Genomic DNA, 21548 nt, shown 5'->3' on the forward strand with positions numbered 1-21548 from the left:
TTCAGAGAGCCACATTAGATTTTTGACGTCACTGGAGTACCATCTACTGTCCTAAAGGAATAAGCCAAATAATACCCACCAGAGTAGCAACATGCTTAATATGTTAATATTCGAAAATTATTTGAGCTAGTATCTTAATAGATGGTTATAGGCTACACTTTAAAAATTAAAAACAGAAACAATATTTTTAACCACATAATCACAGATAAAGGCAAATGCTAGTACTTGTAAGAAGCAATATAAGCATTCACTGTTGTTTAAATGATTGCAGCAGGCCCTTTACTGAGAGGGGTACAGTCCAAGACCCCCAGAAGATGCCAAAGACCGGAAATAGTGTCAACTCAATAATGCATTTTTTCCTGTACATATACCGATGACATTGTTCAATTTGTTAGAGTAAGCAAGTAACAACAGTGACTAAAAGAGCAATTATAATAATACACCTTAGTAAATGGTATTTGAAACTTAGAAATTGTTTGCTTCTAGAGTTTTCCATTAGATATGTTTAGAGTATGGTTGACCATGAGGAAGTGAGGCCTCAGCCAGGGTGGAAACACTGTACGAATATGCAAAGTGGTCTCGCCTACACATTAACTTAGCCTTTCTTGGCCCATGACATTCTTAGTTCAGTGCTGATTTAATGGTCCCAGAATCATCAAGTTACTTCCCCTGGCAAGATCTCTAAATGTGACTCGGAACCCTCTTTTGAGATCCATCCAAGTAAGATGGCCATTGCAAAGAAAAGTCACCGAGTCCGAGGGGAATACTATGGGATGTACAAAGCAGAGGTGCTCCACAGCGACCATCCGTACATTTCGTCCCTCTGCGAGGTTGGCTCCCTCACCCCTGCGAGGCCTCGGCACACATTCTTGACTCTCCAAGTCCTTCCATGCTTCCTTCCTGCTCCAGACTCTGAATTTCAGGGACTCACCCTCAATCCCTCACACTTTTCAGCCTCCAAAACTGGCTATGTTTGCTCCCTCCTCCCTCGGATTTACTTGACACCAGGTAGAAGTAGTTCTGTAAATCGCTCACCTCACCTTCTCAGCGGCTTTACTCTGAAACCACGCAGCTCTCCTGTGAATCTGCCCCCTTCCCCTGCTATGTGGATCATGTTTATCCACAAACATGTTCTAGGGTCTCCCTTATACCTCACCGAGCAGGCATCCTCCCCTGTGAGTCACAAGTCCTTTCAACTCTGTCACTCAACTCTGGGTGAACTATGTCTATATTCAGGCTCCACCCATCTCTCCTCCACTCCCATCTTCCCACCATTCCAATGAATACTCAACAGATCTTTTCCAAACTTCCCCTTACCTACACTGGCAGCTGCCTCTGAACAGGTGATTATTCTTAAGATTTCTCTCGGCTCTGGGCTATTTATCATTCTGCTTTTGTCCTCTGTATCTTTAACAATAACAACTTGATTTTATTTAGTCCCCTCTTGCAAAAGTTGCTCACGCTAGCTAAGCACTCTACCGCTGAAGTATACACACAGTCCATTTCTCATTTCAAGGCAAGTTCTGAGAAAGGGGCCTGGGATAACCTTAAACTTGTCTGCATCCCAGGGAAGTTTTGAACTTGGGATCTTCTTGTTTCTGTCTCTAAATTAGTGAGTATTACAGGTCTGTGCCACAATATTTGGCTAATTCTTAGTTTGCAATCAATCCTTAATAGTTTGAATTATTTTTAATAAGTAGCTTAGTCATCAGCCTTCCACTTTCTCCTTAATCTAGATTTTATATTCAGAAGATCCTACTGACTTATAAACTTTTGGTATCATTTGGAGACCAGTGACTACTGAACGGGTACTTCAACCATAGTTTTGGTTTTATCTTCTGGCTTTATAGCCAATTCCCTACTGGACATTTTCATCTGTATGTCTTCCAGACATCTAAAGCATAGAGTTTCCAAACATCTCATCTACCACATCATTTCTATTCCTATCTCTGTCATCCATGTAAAAGGAATTTCTATATACCTAGCTGTTCGAACTAGGATCCTCACCTTTCCCTTTCTTCTCTTTGTTCCTGCCCCACCCATCCAATCTATAGCCAAGTTCCACTGATCTCCCTCAAATAAGTGTAAAAAGCCCATCATCTTTTCTTCAATCTCACCACCGTTATCCTGATCCAAATTGCTAGTGCATTCACGGAGACTGTTTGACAGCATCACATTCGTTTCCCTTTCCAGGCTGAGGCCCACCCTCACTACAGAATCAAAGACCTGAAAGTCCTCACTTTTGATTTATTTTTCTCCACGGCACTTTTCATCAGCATAGAGTATTCAAAAACCACATCTATATGCTAATTTATATGCTGTTTATATTACCTTTAACACAAACAGGGTTGGGAAAGACACTTTATCATGAAGACAGAGATGAGTGATGTATGTGGGAATATTCTATCCTTAGGTAATTAACTTAGCTTCTTCCTTTGAGCTGTTTGGAAAATATAGCACAAGGATAGGGTTTAATATCTCAGAAGACCATGTTATTTGGTCACGTGGTCACTCAAAACAGTCACCAAAGTTAGCATAGAAAAGGAACGGTCTCTCCCAGGCACTGTGTAAATTTGCTTATGTAGGAGAAAGCCTAGAAAAACAGGTGGGCACGCCTTTTCTCAAACAAAGCATTGTTCTGTCCAGGGCTTTCATTTCTGAAGTGTCGTTTGAGAGGGCATACAGTCTTTAGAGATCTTGTAGTAAGATCCATTTGTCCTGTGAACATAGGGCAGCTAGGCAACAATGCCCAATACAAGTTTGAGTAGGGTGGTATAGCTGAAGGCCTTTGGTCTAGCTGGAATGCAAAGACATCCCCACAAGCTCCTACATTTGATACTTGGTCTCTCTTTGGAGAGCTAGTTTAGGAGATGAGGCCTACTTGGCTGAAAGGTGTTACTTGGGGAGAGTTCTTCTGGGTTATGGCTTGGTGTTCTTCTGGTCCTGATCTCTCTGCCCCTGGATTCATGGGGATTTAACGAGACATGTCACATGCTCTTGCCATTATCCATGGAGCTCCAGGCACCTTGCTCTCCCTGCCATGATGGACTGTATCCCTTTAAAACGTGAGCCAACATTAAGTTTAGTTTCTTTATGTTGTTTCTGGCAGGATCTTGTCATAGTGAGGAACACAGTCAACATTATTTCTTTTTAAGAAAGGAGTGAGTGAGACACTCACTTTGCTTTCTGTTTCTTCCTACTAGATGGTAATTCTTACTTCACAGAGACAAGTGGGCATAAGGAACATATAATGAATACAGAGGCTTCCTGAATCTTAACAATTTCATTCCACATAAATCTTGTTGCCTCTTAGCATATCTATGATTTTAGGTCTTTAGATGCTAGAGTTTAGAACTGAAATACACCCCCTCAAAGGCCCCATGTATTGGAGGACTGATCCCAGAGAGGTGCTATTAGGAGGTGGGAACCTCTAAAATGTAAGAGGTCTTTGGGCCATTGGGTAGGCTTTGAGGGGCATCTGTGAAACCATGTCTACTTTCTTGTGCTCTTTTGAGATTTGTAAGTATCTCATGAGCACTAAGGCCATTCTGAAGACTCCATGGTAGGAGCATCATGCCATGAGGCGAGTAGGTTTACTTCTCCCTGTGTTCCTGCCTCGTGTGTTACCTCACTATAGGCCCAGCGTAGCTAGGCTATTGGTCAAGGAGTGCAGCCTCAAAAATGTGTCAAAATAAACTCATCTTTAAGAGGTGACTGTTTCAGGCACTCAATATTATATCGGAAGGCTGGCTAACAGGCCAGCCACAGGGCTCTTAGTCTTGTCCTGTAGCTGGGATTCAGGCAATTGCCTCACAGAAAGACCCTTTGAACTGCCAGCAGAAGCCACACAATCCCATGTTCTGAAGAAAACTGTGCATGACTTGTCTACAGACAGGACACCTAAACCACATGGAAGATCTTAATATTCTGCTTAAACCCATATGTATGTATAGCATACATTCCAGCTGTATATAGGAAAAACAAAAAATGAATGAAAATGTATCCCCCCCCCCCCAAATTCTAGAGCAGGTGTCTTTACCTGGTGAACTCTAGGACATTGAGCAATTCATATCTTTCTTCCTGCCCCAGCTGCAGAATAAAAGAAATGAAAATACTTTAGGTTTCTTGGAAATAATCACTTGTCACAAATTTTTATTGTAAAATGTCAACACAAACATAATTTCCCTTCCTCCTTCTGAATTATGGGAGAGAGTTTACTAAACTTTCAGGTTAGTGAATAGTGAAAGAGAGGAGAGAGCTCAGGAGCATTCCGAGGGTCACAGAGGCAGGCGGGAGAGCTCTGTCGAGTGGAGACTGCGACAGAACTCCCAACAGACAAGATTATCTGCTGTGGCCGTACTGAGCTTACTAGCTAAGGAGGCAAGGACCCACAGAGTCAGGGAAAGAAAAGGATACAATAAAAAAATGTCAAAAATTTGTCCTTAGGAAATGATGGAAAACAAATTCTAAGAAAAAAAAATTGAGTTAGGAAAGAGTTTAATGAAAAGATACCAAGTACAAAGATGCTTAGTTATGAATACATGCACAGGTGTAATAAAAACGCTAATAATAATTTTTAAAATGAACTATCATTTACATTAAATAAACCACAGAGATCTTCAATGCAAACCGTACAGTTTGATAAAGGTACTGCCTGTGCAAATGCCACCCTGTTGAGGATGCAGAACATCTGACCCATAATGAAGTCTCTCGCTGCATTTCCAATCAATCTTCTCCCCGCCCCAAGGCAATGGCTGTTCAAGATTCTATCATTATAAATCGCATCTGCACAGTTTCCAGCTGCAGACAGATGGGCTCATAAAGGAGGCTTTCCTTTGTGTCTGCCATTCTTCCCTCCTCAATATAGAGTTTTCGTGATTTATCCACACTACTCAAGAATCAAGAGTTCACCTTTTTCATTGTTTCAATTGTCAGAAGGATCTCAACCTGTTCATCCTCTCCTGTTCATATGCATTTGTTTGCTTCCCATTTGGCGTAACCACAAAGACAGCCACCACGAACAGTCCATTTTACCTCTTATGGTGGATGCAAACTTCCCTTTCTCCTGAGTAACGGAGAACTGAGTATAGCTGCTGGATCGAGGCAGCTTTCCTTTATTAGAAAACTCTTCAGAAATTCACTAACATTTGTTTCCATCAATGTTTTTAATTTCAGTCTTCCCAGTGGGTGCATAGTAGTGTTCCACTATGGTTTTGCATTTCCTTGATGACTAGCCACGGTCTGCTTGTAGCCAGCCGGATATCACCTGCTATGATAAATTTGTTCAAAACTTCCCACGTAAAAGCAGATCCTGAGGAATGACCTTTTTGTTGTTAGCTGTTTTGAGACAGGGTAGCCCAGGCTCATGTAGCCCAGGCTGGCTTCAGACTCACTATGTAGCCCATGCTGGCTCTGAACTCCAGGTCCTCCTGTGTCCTACCTCCCATGCACTGTGATAACAGACAGGCCTATGCACTATACCCAGGCTTCTGCATACTCACATAACCAAACATTTAATAATGCCTGGATTCTAGAGAAGAAACAAATGGGAAGATGATTCAAGGCAGATAAATCTCCTTTTAGTAGGGCAGAAAATCAGTGGATAGGTCTAGTTTGGAAGAATCAACACTGTCTATCAAGCGTATTATCAGCCACAATTCTGCTAAGTGTTGAAGCAACCGAATGAAAGGATGGACAGTGGCGCCCCCTGGAAAGGTAACCTGGACTCCACTGTGGTCTTTCCCATACTGCCTTTATCTCGGAAGCTACGAGAATGTGCTATGCAGGGTTTAACGCACCCATAAGACACAAGTGACTTACCGAATCTATGATGACCGAGTCAGGAGTTCTTCCAGTGAAGACAAAATTCAGCTGCTTGGCCGCTCTGACCAGTGCTCCCTCATCTGTGTCAGGGAACAGGTGACAGAAACAGATGATATATGCAAATGTAAGGGAAAGAAACTGGCGCAATGCAGTTTTCTGCTCAGTTAAAAATTCCTTTCATTATCCTCTGAAACCTATTCCTTTTTGTGTATATGATGATGCCAGGGGAACGGGAACAACCATTCGTGACCCACACCCGACAGTGACAGCTTGAACGGACACCTTAGTCAGCATACGCTTGAGGACACCTTTCTCCAAATCCGTGGCAGGAAGTCTTTTAAAGATTTATCCATTCGCCCCAAATGGTTGAGTGTTAATTCCAATGCCTGAGATCTGAATCACTTAAAGGGAACAGAGGCTTAGTTTATGTCAGCTGCTTTCCTCACCGTGTCACCAAGCTTTGTCACTGCTGAGAGTGATAAGACACACACACACACACATAGATACACATGTGCACACACACAATCCACACACACATCCATCCATCCACACACATATCCACACGTGCACACACACGTGCACACATACATACATATGCACACAGTGAACACACACATGTGCACACATATACACATATGTGCACAGACATACACTCATACATAATATACATATACACACATATACTCTATGTGAAACAACAAAATTTCTTACTCTGGTTAAGGAATTTGATGAATTGTTCAAGACATAACCACTAGTTAAGAATATGGCTTTAAAATACAAAGTGTATCATTTCCCTTAAAGTTTGGATTATTTACCTAATTTTATCTTGGAAATAAGTCTAAAATCAAGCCTAAATAGCTTAATGACCAGTAAATATTTTATAGAATGCCCCCGGAGTGCAAGAAGCTCTCCTCACCTAAGTGAACACAGAAAAGGTGCCCTCCAGTCCCTAAGGAGAGGGCAGAATTATGTTCTAAAACCATGCATAGCGGCTTTCTTAGGCAAACAAATCTCCCATCTGACTATGTGTGAAACCCATCATGCAAGAGTTTATTCTTATTCATAAGGGGGAACAATTACATGCATACAAATACTTTTATTCCTTTGTGTACACTTTATGACTCAATTTTCCATGTAATTAATTTGAGAAAAATCACAAACCCAAAGCAACATATTTTCATACACACACACACACACATACACACATACACACACACACACACACACACACACACACATTTAACCCTGAAAGCCAAGTTTCTAATTAGGATCCAATTGTTTTCAATCTAAAATCAAAATTTGATTATGTTCCATTTATAAATTAAATTGAAAATTTAAGTTCTATAATACCAAATTTCAGAACAACTTTCTACAGAGAAACACTCCATTGTTGCTTCTTCTGTACCTGGAGATGCTGCCTGATAGAAGATCTTCTCGCCTTCTCTCTCTGGTACAGCTGTGTGGCAGACTGCCATCATTGTGAGAAATTCACAAATGATAGGTGCGGTCGGCTGTGAGGAATAAACACATAATTTATCCCTTTCATTTAAACATTTGACACTAATGGCAGTAATGTTACTTCACGGCCATCTATTAACAGTACAGCTGGACAGCATTGGGGGTGTGGGATTACAGCCAACAGCTATTATGAAGAAAACCTAGTTAGAGCTCAATTTATTTGTTCTTGTACTTCCTCATTTATTCTGTAAACATTTATTTAACATGATTTTGTGCTCTTAAACAGAAATGAGAGAAAAAGATGATGAGTTTGGTCCTTAGCAGGCAGAAGACATATTCTAAAATATTCACTTATTTGTTTGTAATTTCTAGTCAGATTTAAATTTCAGACATCTAACCTTTGAGTGGGGGTGATTATGTGTGTATTTTTCTGTAATGCCACCTTCCCTTTCTCCAATATATCTATATATCTATAAATTTGTATCTATGTATCTATCTATCAACCATATATCATCCATTCATGTCATAAGTCAGTACTAAGGCTATGATGTTGTAAGTCGGTACTAAGGCCATAATGTCATAAGTCGGTACTAAGGCTGTGTCGTAAGTTGGTACTAAGATGGACAGGTGCTCTTACCAATAGTTAAAATTACAGCAGCTGAGGGAGATGAAAGGCATTTTCTAACAGTATAAGCAAGAAGAGATTAGGATTGATGATACAGTACCTTGTGTTTTAGTTTACTTTCACTTTTGCTGCTTTTTTTTTAAAGAATCCCACTGGCATCTACATATGTTGTATTGCTCAACTAGCGTAGACCCCGCTTCTACACCACTCTACTGTGCTCTGTTTCTCACACCTACAACCCGCCCTTCCCGACTTCTGTTCTTCTCCCCACTCCGTCCTCTGTAGACTTTCTGATTTTCCTCTAGCTTTGATAATATTTGAATTCTGTTTACTCTAACTATATCCTATCTCCCCTTCCTATTTAGGGGTCGTATAAAATAGGCTCAATAAAATCACAGCGGGAACCTTCAAATCTAGGGGAAGACACAAGCATCTGGACACAGGAGACATTTAGAACACTGGTACACATAAAGTAAAAGAAATCTAAAGAAAAGATCATGCAAGTAAAAACCAAAAAGCAGAGAGATGGAGGGCAGCTGAGAAAGCCGTGTGAGTGCTTATGTATGGGGACAGATCACGTTCTGACGACACTTACGTGGTTATTCTGGAGATTCTCCAGCAGTGAGGAGTCATTAAATGTTTTTTCATCTCCAAACTGCGAGTTCTGCCTAAAGGGGCAAAAAAACAAAGCAAAGTTGGATCGCTTATACAGACAGGCCTATCCATTCACTTCTAACTAATGATGAATGATTATCTTCAATGAATTCCAATAATTGATTTCATGACTATCATGCTTTTAAAAAATATTCTAAGTATTAATGAGGTTACTAAAATATGATTTTACTTTGGCCAAATGAGAACTCTTTATATGTAGTAACAATACAAATGATCGTATGAAATATAAAAATGTGAACAATAAAATATTTACATAGTTTGACAACCTTTATAAATATGTAAAAGAATATTTCTGAGTATATCATATCATGCTATTCAGAAAGGAAACTAATCACGAATGTATATGGGGTTTGCACTGTGGCCGGCTCTTTACATTAACACATGAATTATGTACTTTACTTGAAACAAATGGGAGCTGCATTAACTTTTAATCTATTATTAATCTCGTGACCCTGCATTTAAGAAACTCAAACCAAAAACCAGGAGCATGCAAGTAGGCACAGCGAAATACTTCAAAGTATCTTTGAAATGCACCTTGAAAGTGTAAATGTGAACTTTTTTTTTCTGTATAAAAGTTTCAGAATTGGCTGAGGAAAAACCAACATCTCCATGAAACAAGTAATCACAGTCTAGAAGATTTTAATCATAATTTAAGTTTGAGTTACAGAGTTTTGACAGCGCTAATGTGTGAAGCACCAAGACTTTCTCTGACATCCTAAACCACAGTGAGAAAGGGAAAGGTCACTGAAGAAAGCCGAATACAATGGAACCAGTACGCCTCCCTGAGCTGATGAAGTAAAACTGATGAGTGCTTGCAACACTACGCAGCTCCTTTTATTTAAATATCAGCGCGTGGCTGGTGGATTATACAAGTTATATAAGATATCTTTGCTAGCAGGTTGTAGTTAAGAATTCTCAAAATTATCATTGGTTTTATTGGTTTAGTATTAAGTACGGGCTCAAATAACTTCCAAATGACTTGCCAGTGGGAAGATAGACAAGCAAACACATTTCTATAAATATTCTCATTTATAAAGAATAGTTTTACTGTTGGGACTGATGAGATGGCTCAGTGGGAAAAGGCAGCTGATGGCAAACCTGGCAGTTGGAGTTTGGTCCTGGGACTCTCAGGTGTAAGGCAAGAACTGATTCTACAGGCTGTCCTCTGATCTCCACACATAACACCATGGCACACACACACCTCTTTCCAAAAAATGAATAAAGGCAATAAAAGTAAACTTAAATTGTTTTAAGTGTATGAAATATCCCCGTAATCAAAATCTATTCACTCCTGTGTCGCAGCTGTAGTTTTATTTGTTGGGGAGGTCAAAGAATAAGGGGATATTCACTCACTTCTTAAAATATGAATACTTTTTTTTCTAAGAGCTCCAAAATAAAAATCTTTTGAAATCTTATATGTCTTATTACTCATTCACTTCAAAAATCCCAGCTGCTATTATTGATCAAACTTTCAAAAGTATTTCAATAACTTTAGATGTACAACTGAAATACTTACACAGACAGATCCCATTCTACACTCCCTAACAAAGGCTTCCATTCTGTAATGTATTAAATAAGAACTCCCTCCCACCAAGTGGCCTTCTTATCAAGACCATGGAAAACCATACGCAACTCATCCTCTAGCAAGGTGGCTTGACTAGGATGCTTCAGGCATGGAGTCATCACTACACTCCCTAATCTTATAAAAGATCTACTTTTGGTTAAAAAAAATAGGCAAAAAGGAAGGTTATATTATTTAAAAATAAGAATTACACTAAATGCTTAAATATTTAAAACTACAGGCATTTACACATTGCCTGCACATAAAAATGCAAGCCAATATCAATGTGTCTCATCTTCTTTTTTTCCTTAGAAAATTTCCAGCCGCACTTTGCCCATAAAGAGACAAAGGCATGGTGGACGTGCACCAGTTAAGAGAAAGAGGAGGAAGCATGTCTAGTTCCCTGCATCATCTGTAGCTTCCTGTAGCTTAAAGCCCACAATATTGTAAGTATTGTTCAATTAGAAGAAAATGAAGAGTCAAAACAGCAATTAAGAGAAAACTCAGAAAGTACCCAGTCTAATCAATAATGTCTATCCTTCAAGCATAACATGGACTATGAGCTGTTTATTTACTTTCTTATTTATTTGTCTGCAGTGCTGGAGCCCACGAGGCAAGCATGTAACCGATGAGCTACAACCTCACTACCTTGACTACAGATGCTTTTTTAAATTTCAAAGTTCAACTCAAACTGAGACAACTGGAAAATAAAAAAGAAAACAGAATAAGGTTAAGCTGTAGTTTCCATCTTAATCCTGCACAGTTTGTTAAAAAGCACTCATGGGAGAGGCCTAGGCTTCCTATCTAAGTCAGAAAACAAAACACACAGATGTTGATTGAACCGACTGTGTAATGATAATTATTCCTGAAGAGAAAAAAAAAAGAAAAAAAAAAAAAACTACCAAAGGGAAATCAAAAGCTGCAGGACAGATTGGGGGAAAATCAAATTTATGTGATTGAGGTAATTCCTACAAAAGAAAACAATCGCATGGATAAAACAAAACAAGATCAACAGTGACACAATACACCAGGCAGGAAGATGAAACTCAACTCATGGAGAAGGGGACATCAGTGGCTCTGACCAGGTGTCCACTCTAGCTGGCCTCATAACAGGATAAACAGCAATTTGACAAACTCTGTACAGTTAGAATTGTGGAAAAAGAATGAAGCATCTGTGTAAAAGTGGAAATTGGTACCTAGAGTTTCTAAACACCAACTGGAGATCGTGTGTGAAGGCAGCTTAGCTCTGAGGAGGCTGAGGCAGGAGGATTGTAACTTGGAGGTCAGCCAAAAAAGAGTAACTGGGTAAAATTTAAACTAAAATCTTTTGATCCAGTAACTCTTGTTCTAGGAATAATTATTTACTTGGTATAAAATGTTGCATGCAAAAACATTCTTTGTGTAGTACATTTTCAATAGCCAAATATTATTACAGGGGAAAACGGGATCTTTCTTCTGGGTTGTTAGCCTTATTAATAAAAGAACTTAGGACTAGGCTCAGAAGAAACCTTGAGGAAAAATTTATTCGTGTCTAAAAAAAAAAAAAAACCCAGGGAAGCAAAGTGTACATCTGTGTAGATCCCTGGAAGAGTAAGATGGAGAAGGGGAAGAGAGTAGGCCTTAGTTCCTAAACCACTGTGCAGGGTGCAGGTTGAGGTGGGCGAGTTGTGACTTATGAAAGAGTAAGGGGGCAGGGAAGGCAGAGGCAGGCGGATCTTTGTGAGTTGGAAGCTTGTCTGATCAACATGTGAGTTCTAGAACAGCCGCAGCTAGTGAGATCCTCACTATTTCTCAAAACAGCAAATAAACAAAAAGCCATCCCTATCTACCACCAGCACCATAAACAAAAAAAGAAAAGAAAAAAGAAGTAGAAGAAAAAAAAATAAGAAAGACCAGAATACCTGGGAAAGTATACCCTGCCCATGTTTTGCGAGTATAGGAGGGAAGGGAAGGAGAGAGGAAGAGGGAGAGAGAGGAGAAGTGGGGGGAGAGAAAGGAGGAGAGGTAAAAGGAAAAGTTATGCTGACTTCACAACTCTGTGTGGCTGCAGCTTGACTTCCCCTGAACACAGGGAAGAAAAAGTGCAAAAGTCTCTTTAAAGGAACAATCACCCCTCCCATCTCCTCAGCACAACAGAAGGTGACTGACCCACCTGGGTTAACTCTTGGGTGGTCTCCACCCAGAGGGAGGTTATATTCTTTTGATAAGAAGGAAATAATTTTCCCTTCCAGTTGCTTCAATGACTACAGCAGAGGTAACCAGAGTACTGCTTAGGGAACTTGTGGTGTGTCCACAAGACAGTACACTGTATGGGAGGGTCAGTTCCCTGCAGAGTGTGAACAAGTCTCAGATAATAGCCACTTGAAATACACACATACACTACACAAGACCACAATGCACACCGATGGACACAGACAGCTCATGCACATGAACAAAGACACACGCAGCGGTGTGACTATGAGGAATGCTTTTCCCTGTCTTACAAAAGCCACTACTTCAATGAGAGTAGGGAACAGGTTAGTGAGTACGACGTCTGGACAGACCAGTAGAAGGCAATGGCTGGCTTTACTGTCCAGAAGCAAGCAGGACAAACTTCAGATAAACATACAGAAGTCCCGAGTATGCAGGATTGTGTTTAAGTTGTGTTCAACACCCCTGATGAGACAAATGCACAAACAAAACCTCTCTCACTCACACGGGAAATTTATGTATTTGGGGCTGATGGTCTATGCCTATGTTTGTTTTACTTTTTTTTTCTCCTTTGAGATAATGTCTTGAAGGCTCTGGCTGTCCTGGTGCTGTATCCTGTGCTGGCCTTGAATTCCTGGCAATCCTTCTGCTTCAACCTTACAAGGGCTAGGACTGTGGGCATCACTATCTCTGGCTTAGAGATAAAAACATACAACTTTCAGCACACATCTAAATATTTTCACACACAAAAAAATTAGAATTCTTGCCAGGCGGTGGTGGCGCACGCCTTTAATCCTAGCACTCGGGAGGCAGAGGCAGGCGGATCTCTGGGAGTTAGAGGCCAGCCTGGTCTACAAGAGCTAGTTCCAGGACAGGCTCCAAAGCTATAGAGAAACCCTGCCTCGAAAAACAAAAAAACAAAAAAACAAACAAAAACAAAAAAAACAAAAAAAATTAGAATTCTCCAGGCAAGTTTCAGGCAGACAGGCTTCAGGTTGTGTTTTATGTGCACCTTTAACTTGTTTGAAGCCTGTTCTTATTCACAATATGGGTTGTGAAGAAGGGATCATCAAGCCCTGTTCTGACTAAGAAACAATAAAGAATCTGAACATTAGTACAATTTATGGGAGACAGAGGTTCTATATTGGTGTGTGTACTGAGTGTATACCGGAACAAGTGCATTTTTTTAATTCAGGCCAGACCCGAAGGGACCTACGGTCTTTTCAATTCTATCTCTACACTCCTCACATGGTCCAGACTCATCAGCTTTCCCCAGAAAGGATTGTTTGGCAAGGCTTCTCTAGCCAAAGGTTAAAAGACAGATTTTCCCCTAGATGCCCTCTGGGAACAGGTCTGGGCCAGCCAGTCACTCTTAGACCTCGCTTAACATCTAATTTCTGCTGCTCCCAGACTTTGGGATGGGGGTAAGGACTGGATCCAAGACTTATGAGGCCCTTGGGTGGGTACTTTTGTTTCTCCCACGCAGGGAACCTCGCTAGGGAATGCTATAGTGTGGCCTCAAGTCACAAGTTCCGTAGATCTTCCTCCTAAGCAGCAAACCTTCACAGAACCTCACACAATCTGCTCTTGGGCAGCCCCTACTCATTCTCCATCACTCTTTGTCAAATCACGAGGCTCTGTCCCTCAGTTTTCTGCCTTTCCATCCCTCCATTTCCTACTGGCATTCTTCAGAGTCGCTTGTTTTTCTTGGACTTCCTTCCAGTCAAGAGTGTGTTTTAGATCTTGCACCACTAGGTGGCAGGTTCCTCCTTCCTGCCTTTGCTCCCTCCCAACTTTTTCCTGTCCATAAACCTTTCCAAGTAGAACAGGCTTTGAAAGGAGACTTCCTGCATTTTTCATTAAGTTGTTCCAAGAAACCAACGGGGACCACTAGGCAAGAGAGCTCCAGCCACAGAGAGATTAGCGCTGGTGTAGGTGATGCTGGCAGGCTAACCTGCACAAGAACATATGGTGAACACTGATAATCATTATCCCATAAGATGTGGACTGACTCCGGGCAAGCTCACATGCTAACCCCTAGAGCTATGTAATAATTACCCGTGGCAAGGATCGCAGGGAAGCAGAGTCCTTGATCTGCAAGAACTCCTCTTTCTACCCAAAGGCTTCAATTTTAAAATCAAAATCATCTCAAAACCAGAAGAACGGTACATCTCTCTTCAACACTTCAGTGAAATGTGTTGACTAACAGCATCCTCATCTGACTTGGAAAATCTTCTGTTTCGGAGGCCAGGCGATTCCCAGCCACTGACACATGGTCCAGGAAACACTGTGTGGTGGGCTGGGTGTGAAAAGCTACTGGAACAACACTTATACAGTGTGTCAGTCAGGACAAGCTCAGGGTGGACAGCCCAGCATGCAGCCGCTGTGTAGAGGCTGGTTTCCTGACCGGCGCCACGTCTCTGGGGCAACATGGGGCAGCACAAAGCAGTTTTCTGAGGCAATGAGCAGGGCTGGCATCCTCTCTGACGCAGGGACTGACCCCTTCCCTAACCTAGTAAACCCTGCTGCCACGGCAGAAGGACTTTCTGGCCCCAGTCGTAAGGGCACTGACTTTTTTTTTCTTTCTTTCTTTTTTTTTTAAGGGTCTGCCCCTCCAGGTTTTTAAAGATCCTGCTGGTTTGGAATCAAAATTGCTTGCAGGGAGATTTAATTTCTAGCCATGAGTTTGTTACTCAGAGTCAAGTCCAAGAATCTGAACTGGTGATTAAGTTCACTGCTTTTGCTGATAATGGTTGGTTTGGATTCAAGCGATGAGACCCAGTTTCCTGGGTGACTACAAGTATTCCTAAAGGCAATTGCAAAAGAGGAGCTCTGAGACACCGTGTGAAAGTCTGCACCACTGAATAAGACAGCTTGCCAAGGGGATTACTTTGAAGACAGACGCTAATATAGATGTGTTGGATCTCATTATTATAAGGGCACGCCTGGAAGAATGTTTCAGTGAGTCTACCTTTTACAGCAGAATAAATAAATGCCACTCACTCCACACATAATTATAGGCTAGAATGAAATGAGAAAATAACCAACAGAAAAGAGAAACTAGTATCAAGTACAGAGGCTATAATAATAGCCAAAGCCACTGAAATGACTGCAGGGCCGACTCGAAGGCATTTCCTCTGGAGAATCACCCTGTGGCCATTTACTCGGAAACTATGAGAATATGATGTGTGACTATATCAAATAGTTAAGAAAAAAATGAAATAATCTATTTTGTGAGATTTGCTTCAGAATAATAATGGGAGAAAGGCACAGGTGGGATGAAACTGGCCCAGAGCACACACCTTTAAAACAACTGACAGGGACAGCTATTGGTGCCGCTTATCCTTAAACTTTCCAAAGTAAGTTTTTTAAAAAAAGCTATATATAATCTATATATTTAAAAACTTACATATATATATCTTTTGAAAATAAGAAAAAATTATGATTACATGAGTATTGAAAGCAAAAGGTGTTTTTCTTTCTAATCTCTCAAAATTTATAGTATCAATTTAGATAACAGTTTTTAATAGAGAGGAGTTCATCTGCAGGATTCCATGCCAATTTTGAGAGAAACACAAGTCCTTTAATGCCTATGGGTGTGTGATAGAGTGAACCCCCTTCATAGTCAGGCTCCGCTGGGCTTAATGCTGGTTTCCATGTCTGCTGATTGTGTTCTTGGGCAGATTGCTTATTGGCTTTTCTACTTAAATTCTATCAACTTGAAAATGACTGTGTCACAGATATGACGAGGAGTGAGAGTAAGAGCCTTCTGGTGAGAGCTAAGTTAATCTTCAAAGTTTCTCACTGAGGTAAGTGCTATTGGTGACCACAGTTTTCCAACGAGGCTACTCGGGCCACAGTGGCCTGTTCTAAGGTTAGGTCAAGATCTGAACTTCGGGGGTCAGAATCCAAAGTTCACATGCATGGCTACTCCACATGACCTTACACAGGACCTCACAGATCTGTCCCACCACCTTTGCAAGCCTACAGGTAATCACTTTACAGATGGAGAACCCAAGGACACAAAGAGATGCCTTTGCCGTAACGGCGAGGCGACACATGTCTTTCCTGGTGCTGATTTTTAAAACAGCAACCTTCTTTTAGATTCAATGGCAGGTGAAAATATATAATTCGTGAAAAAGCTGGGATATTTCATTTGAACTCAGAGTTTCCCAAAAAAGATATTTTATGAAAAAAATAATCCTTATGAGGAAGATGAAATGGTATCATCTCTTCCTAGCAGTGACTGATGCCACGAGACATCCCCTGCTCACAGCTTTTAATGATCTGGGACAACAATATAAATGTCTGGAGAAACACGTGATGAAGTTAAGAAAACCAAACCATGTCTCATAGGGTGATATGTGGATTAGTTCTATATTACTAAACAGGGTTTAAAATGGTAGAATTACTGTGCTATAGGCAAGCAGCGAATGAAAAGACACACAGGTCCTATAAAGCTCAAGGAGCTTGCTTACTCAGATGGCACTCAGCCCCAAGTCAAAGAACACCCTAAGAAACAGGGTAACTAGAGTCACAGGACCAAATAAGTAGGGGTATATGCAGTGCTTAGCTTGAGTGGCCAACCAATGATAAAATGCTCTGGCAAAGGTATGGAACTCTGTGTAACGGGCATTGATGGTGCCACTTGTCACACGAATCAGACAGCTGCCTCCATCAGCAATGAGCCTTGGGTATTAGGAGGTTTATGACAAACTCTTAGCAAATCTCTACTTTAGTGAAATAAATTCCGGTAGGTTGAACACTTATTTTGTGGCCGGAACACAATGAACAGTGGGAATATAACTTAATCATAAAGTATATGTGATCCAAATATATAGAAGAAAGCCTCAATAGTCTCAAAAATCAGTATTCTCAAAAAAAGCTTTAAAGGAATCAATTTCTTAAAATTTTATTTGCTACCAAATCATGACAACTCACACAAAAACAAAATTCACTAAACTACCCTAGATAAAAACATAAACCCAAAGCTGAAAGGATTTTAAAGTAAAACAACCCAGAAACTTCCCATAGCAGTGAAGCTAAACTCATAATATGCTGTGTTTAATAAATCTAAAGTGATGCTGACGTTAGGATGCATGGTGTGAAATTCACAAGGAATCAGGAAAAAGTGAAAAAATAGGAACTAAAGTGAATCATGCTGCGTCCACTGTTAGCTTGCGGGTGGGAGAGTTCTAGAACACTTGTGCTGCACATTTAAAGGTCTTCATCTTACAGCCTCGGAAGAGACATTAGAATAAGGAACAGTGGAAAAGGACACTTGTACTGCATGACATGGTCCAGCATCATCTGTGCCGCAGCTCAGGCAGAAGGGGGCAGTGCCGAGCTAAAAAACACAAGCAAGCTTTCAGAGCTGTAGTTGAGTGTTCCTTGCCGGGGCACTTTGGAATCAATCCTTACAGGTAATAGATAAATAACACAAGGCTCTAGCAACTTTTAAAGCTTTAGACTGTGTTTATAAAGGTTTTTCGATAAAAAAAAAAATCAAAGATACTTAACAGAGTTTAAGAAACATGCACTGCAGAGCGTCATCACCCAGCACCTGTGAAGACTTCCCACGAGACCAGGGAAGCTGGATTAACACAGTCATGCAAGGGAACCTTTCAAAGAGATCAAAGGACCAAGTTGCTTACCATTCATCAGGCGAGCACCCATAATCCTCAGGTTCTGGGACATGGCTTCAAGAGGAGGGACAGAAAGAGAGGGAAAAACAATCACAGAAAGGCTGGAAACATAAAACCATGAATGAGGGAAGTGCTAAGAGGCGGGTTTCTAGAAAGTTAAGAAAAATGAGCTTTTAGTTGGATCTGGAAGAATGGCGGTTAGTATAATGAGCAGAACATGAGGATTTATGGTAACCAGGTGGACTTACAAAGGTACTCCACAGCCCAGAACTGATTGATGCTCAGAAGCCAGAATTTAGTAATAAACATGTTTAAATTTAGCTGTTTAAACATATGCTATAAAGTCCGTAGGACATCAATCATCTATATTTATAACCATTACAAAGTATTTTAACAACACAAAGATGCTAGTCACCTAGGGCACAGAAAAAAAATCTGCCAAATATTTTTCAGGAAGCTTTTACTGCCTTGAAACAATAACTTCCTAAGAAGGGACAGGAAAGTACAAGTTAATTGTTACTTTCTTTGATTAAATGGAACCATTGATATTCAAAATAGTCCACTCATCAAATAATTTTTAATCTTGAAAAATGTTTTCAATGATACTTTAATTTTACCCATGAGCCCACGAAGCATGGGAAAAGATCCCCGGATACAGTCCATTCCAACCTCCACATGACACCCAAAATACCCATCAGAGTAGATTTTCTTATTCTTTCATTACATATGATAAATCAGCATCTCCCCTTTAAGTTAGACTTTCTATACATAGGTAGAGTTTAAATGCACAGATGGTTCTCAATAAGCACAATAGCTGCTGGAAACTTAAAAGACTTCATTAACTCCCTAAATGCCTACCCACGTTTAACCTATCTAGCCAGGGCGTGTCTCGTACTTCCAAAACATTAAGTTTCCGTCCAAGAACAACATCCCCTCCACTACAGCAGTCACAATGAAAGGGATCCTTTGGCCCACTATTCTTTCCTGTCAAAGGCTTGTGTTTATTGTTTTGGAGGAAACACTCACCCTGACCATTTTGGGCTGGATTTCCAGGAAAGGTGCTGGCCTGTGGCAATGCACCATGGAAATGGGCTACAGAACCAAGGACAATCACTTGCGATTAACTTCAAAGTTTGGGCTCCAGCCCTGGCACTATCCAGGGGAGCGCTGGTAACTGTCCAAGCAGGAAACACCGGAGGAAGGTCCTAACAGCTTGCATTGGTATTGTGTCCCTGCTCATGGAGAAGGTCCTGACAGCTTGCATTGGTATTGTGTCCTGTTCATAGGCAAGGTCCTGACAGTTTGCATTGGTATTGTGTCCTGTTCATAGGGAAGGTCCTAACAGCTTGCACTGGTATTGTGTTCCATTCATAGAAAAGGTCCTGACAGCTTGCACTGATATTGCGTCCCATTCATAGAGAAGGTCCTGTCAGCTTGCATTGGTATTGTGTTCCATTCATAGGGAAGGTCCTGTCAGCTTGCACTGGTATTGTGTTCCATTCATAGAGAAGGTCTTGACAGGCTGCATTGGTACTGTACCCCTGCTCAAGGCTTCACACCAGCGCTGGAGCTAGTGCTTCCTAAGTCATGAGGCTTACCAGCCCCAGAGCACAAGGGCCACAGTGCCTGCCCCTGAGTCTGGTGCAGTCCTGGCAGAAGTTGAGTGGCATCCAGAGGGTGATGGGCAGCAAGTGACTTATCTGTATGAGTAGCCATGAAGACAAGTCAGTGTGATCATATCTGTTCTGGGGAGTTCGGCACTTAAATTCATTCTCAGATTTGGGTTAAGGACCACTATGTGTAGAAGCATCCCTTCACTTCATTACTCTATCCCATACCATCTGAGGCTCGCACCTATTCTACTCCATGTTAGCACTATTGTATTATAATTAACTAATACCCATCGACCAAGGTTACACTGTGAATTCTGTGTGGAAACCATGTAAAATCGGTTTATTAGTAGGTTTCTGTTACCTAACAAAGAGCCACCCGCAGAAGGAGGCAGATCAATATTTGTTGTAGGTAAATGAAGGTCACAGTTGGTCACCAGACACATGAGCAGGCTATAATCTAGTCCTTGAGGCTGGGTGTAGGATAACTGCGAAGATTTTCCTGGTGGATCTCTCCTCAGGGTTGTAGAGTTATCTGATCTATCAAACATTCTTCTAAACAAAACCTCCATGTAAACTACTCACTATTGTTGTTAAGAATCTTCATCTGTTTTATATAAAGGGGAAGGGTGCATGATTTAACACTACTCAAATGTCTGATCCCTCAAATAAAAATAAAACAGCAACAAAAGAATTATTCAAGTTGCCTAATAGACTGTTATTTTTCTTTAATTTTTTTATTTTTTATTTTTGCCCCACAGACTAAATTGCTGCTGAGTACTGGCTATATGAAAAACTCTTCAAACTGTCACAGTGTTGAGAACTCGACCACTGAACACAGATACTGCAGATACTCAACCGGCTGTGACAACATCCCCACAGTGTAACCTACTACACTGATACTTTTCTAAGTGTATAACAGTGAAACTTCTAGCTTGCAACAAGTTAAATTTATAAATATAAACAGAGGTATCCTTATTCCAAAGTTGATTTCTATGAAACAGTCATGGCTGGCAACTGTGTATGAAACTTTGAATTTCATTTGTCATGAAATCCAAAGGAAGTCTGAGGCAGAGCTTAAGTGAAATGAGAGAACCTTTGTTAGAATTAAATTATGAAACACTGGAGTTTATTCTATTCCTATAGAATTGCTGGATACAGAGAACTAGCTAAAAACTGCACTGCTGGGAGATTGACAGCCCTGGCCTTCTAAGCTGATCCAATGAGACAGCACAGGACTCTTCTGAGAGCCTGAAGGAGGATTAGCTGTAAACTTGTTTGTTGGCATCCAGAGTGTGTTACTTTCTCTTGCTTTGTCATTTGCTGAGGGTGCAGTGGGGATGAACACCAGGATCTCTTCTGCACTACCTCCTCGTATTGAACACGGTTGAGTGTAAATGAAAAACTGTGTAGGTTCCTGCAACCCACTAGTGCTCAGTAAGATGGCTGGCTGTGACTGACTCTTCTCTGTGTGTCACCCGTGGGAACAGGCAACAAGGCTACACCCCTGATAATTTACATATGAAATATATACCTAAAATCACACTGAGACCTATGGGCACTAACACAAATGAACAAACCCTCAGTGATGCTTGGAAGGAGCTTAATAGCTGAAGTGTGGCTTCCAGTGTTCTTGAAAGCATGACGCCACCCTGAGCAGGACCCCCTCCTATCATATTGCTGATCACCTGCAAACAAAGGGACTTCTGTTCTTATTACTAAACATGATGCTCAGGGTCTGCAGCTTGAAAGGACCTTAGAGGTTCATTTTATTAAGCTTTATTAAAGCTTTACAGAGTTAAGAATATCTGAAAGGGGACCGTCTAAGGTCGCAGGAGGGAATCTAAGACACGGCTCTAAGATTCATACCTTATCTCTTCACCTCAATTTTAAATGTTCTCACAGGACGTGCACTGCATTGCCCACCTGTCAGGACTGACACTTAGCTCAAACCCAGGCTG

At 41.0% G+C, this 21548-nt stretch overlaps 1 protein-coding gene across 3 annotated transcripts in view; it reads right to left on the reverse strand.

The window, feature by feature from the left end:
• Atp8a1 (ATPase phospholipid transporting 8A1) overlaps window positions 1-21548 on the reverse strand; it is a 208311-nt gene that overhangs the window by 110871 nt on the left and 75892 nt on the right. For 2 of the 3 annotated variants that reach the window (XM_057771254.1, XM_057771255.1), the window contains exons 15-19: window positions 17987-18031; window positions 8502-8574; window positions 7229-7334; window positions 5821-5903; window positions 4040-4089 (exon numbers count right to left, since the gene is read on the reverse strand). In XM_057771254.1, the coding sequence (XP_057627237.1) occupies window positions 4040-4089; window positions 5821-5903; window positions 7229-7334; window positions 8502-8574; window positions 17987-18031 (357 nt within the window). The remainder of the gene's footprint in view (window positions 1-4039; window positions 4090-5820; window positions 5904-7228; window positions 7335-8501; window positions 8575-17986; window positions 18032-21548) is intronic. The other variant, XM_057771256.1, reaches the window with a different exon arrangement.

Source organism: Chionomys nivalis, chromosome 6 (assembly GCF_950005125.1).
Source record: "Chionomys nivalis chromosome 6, mChiNiv1.1, whole genome shotgun sequence".
Lineage (NCBI taxonomy): Eukaryota > Metazoa > Chordata > Mammalia > Rodentia > Cricetidae > Chionomys > Chionomys nivalis.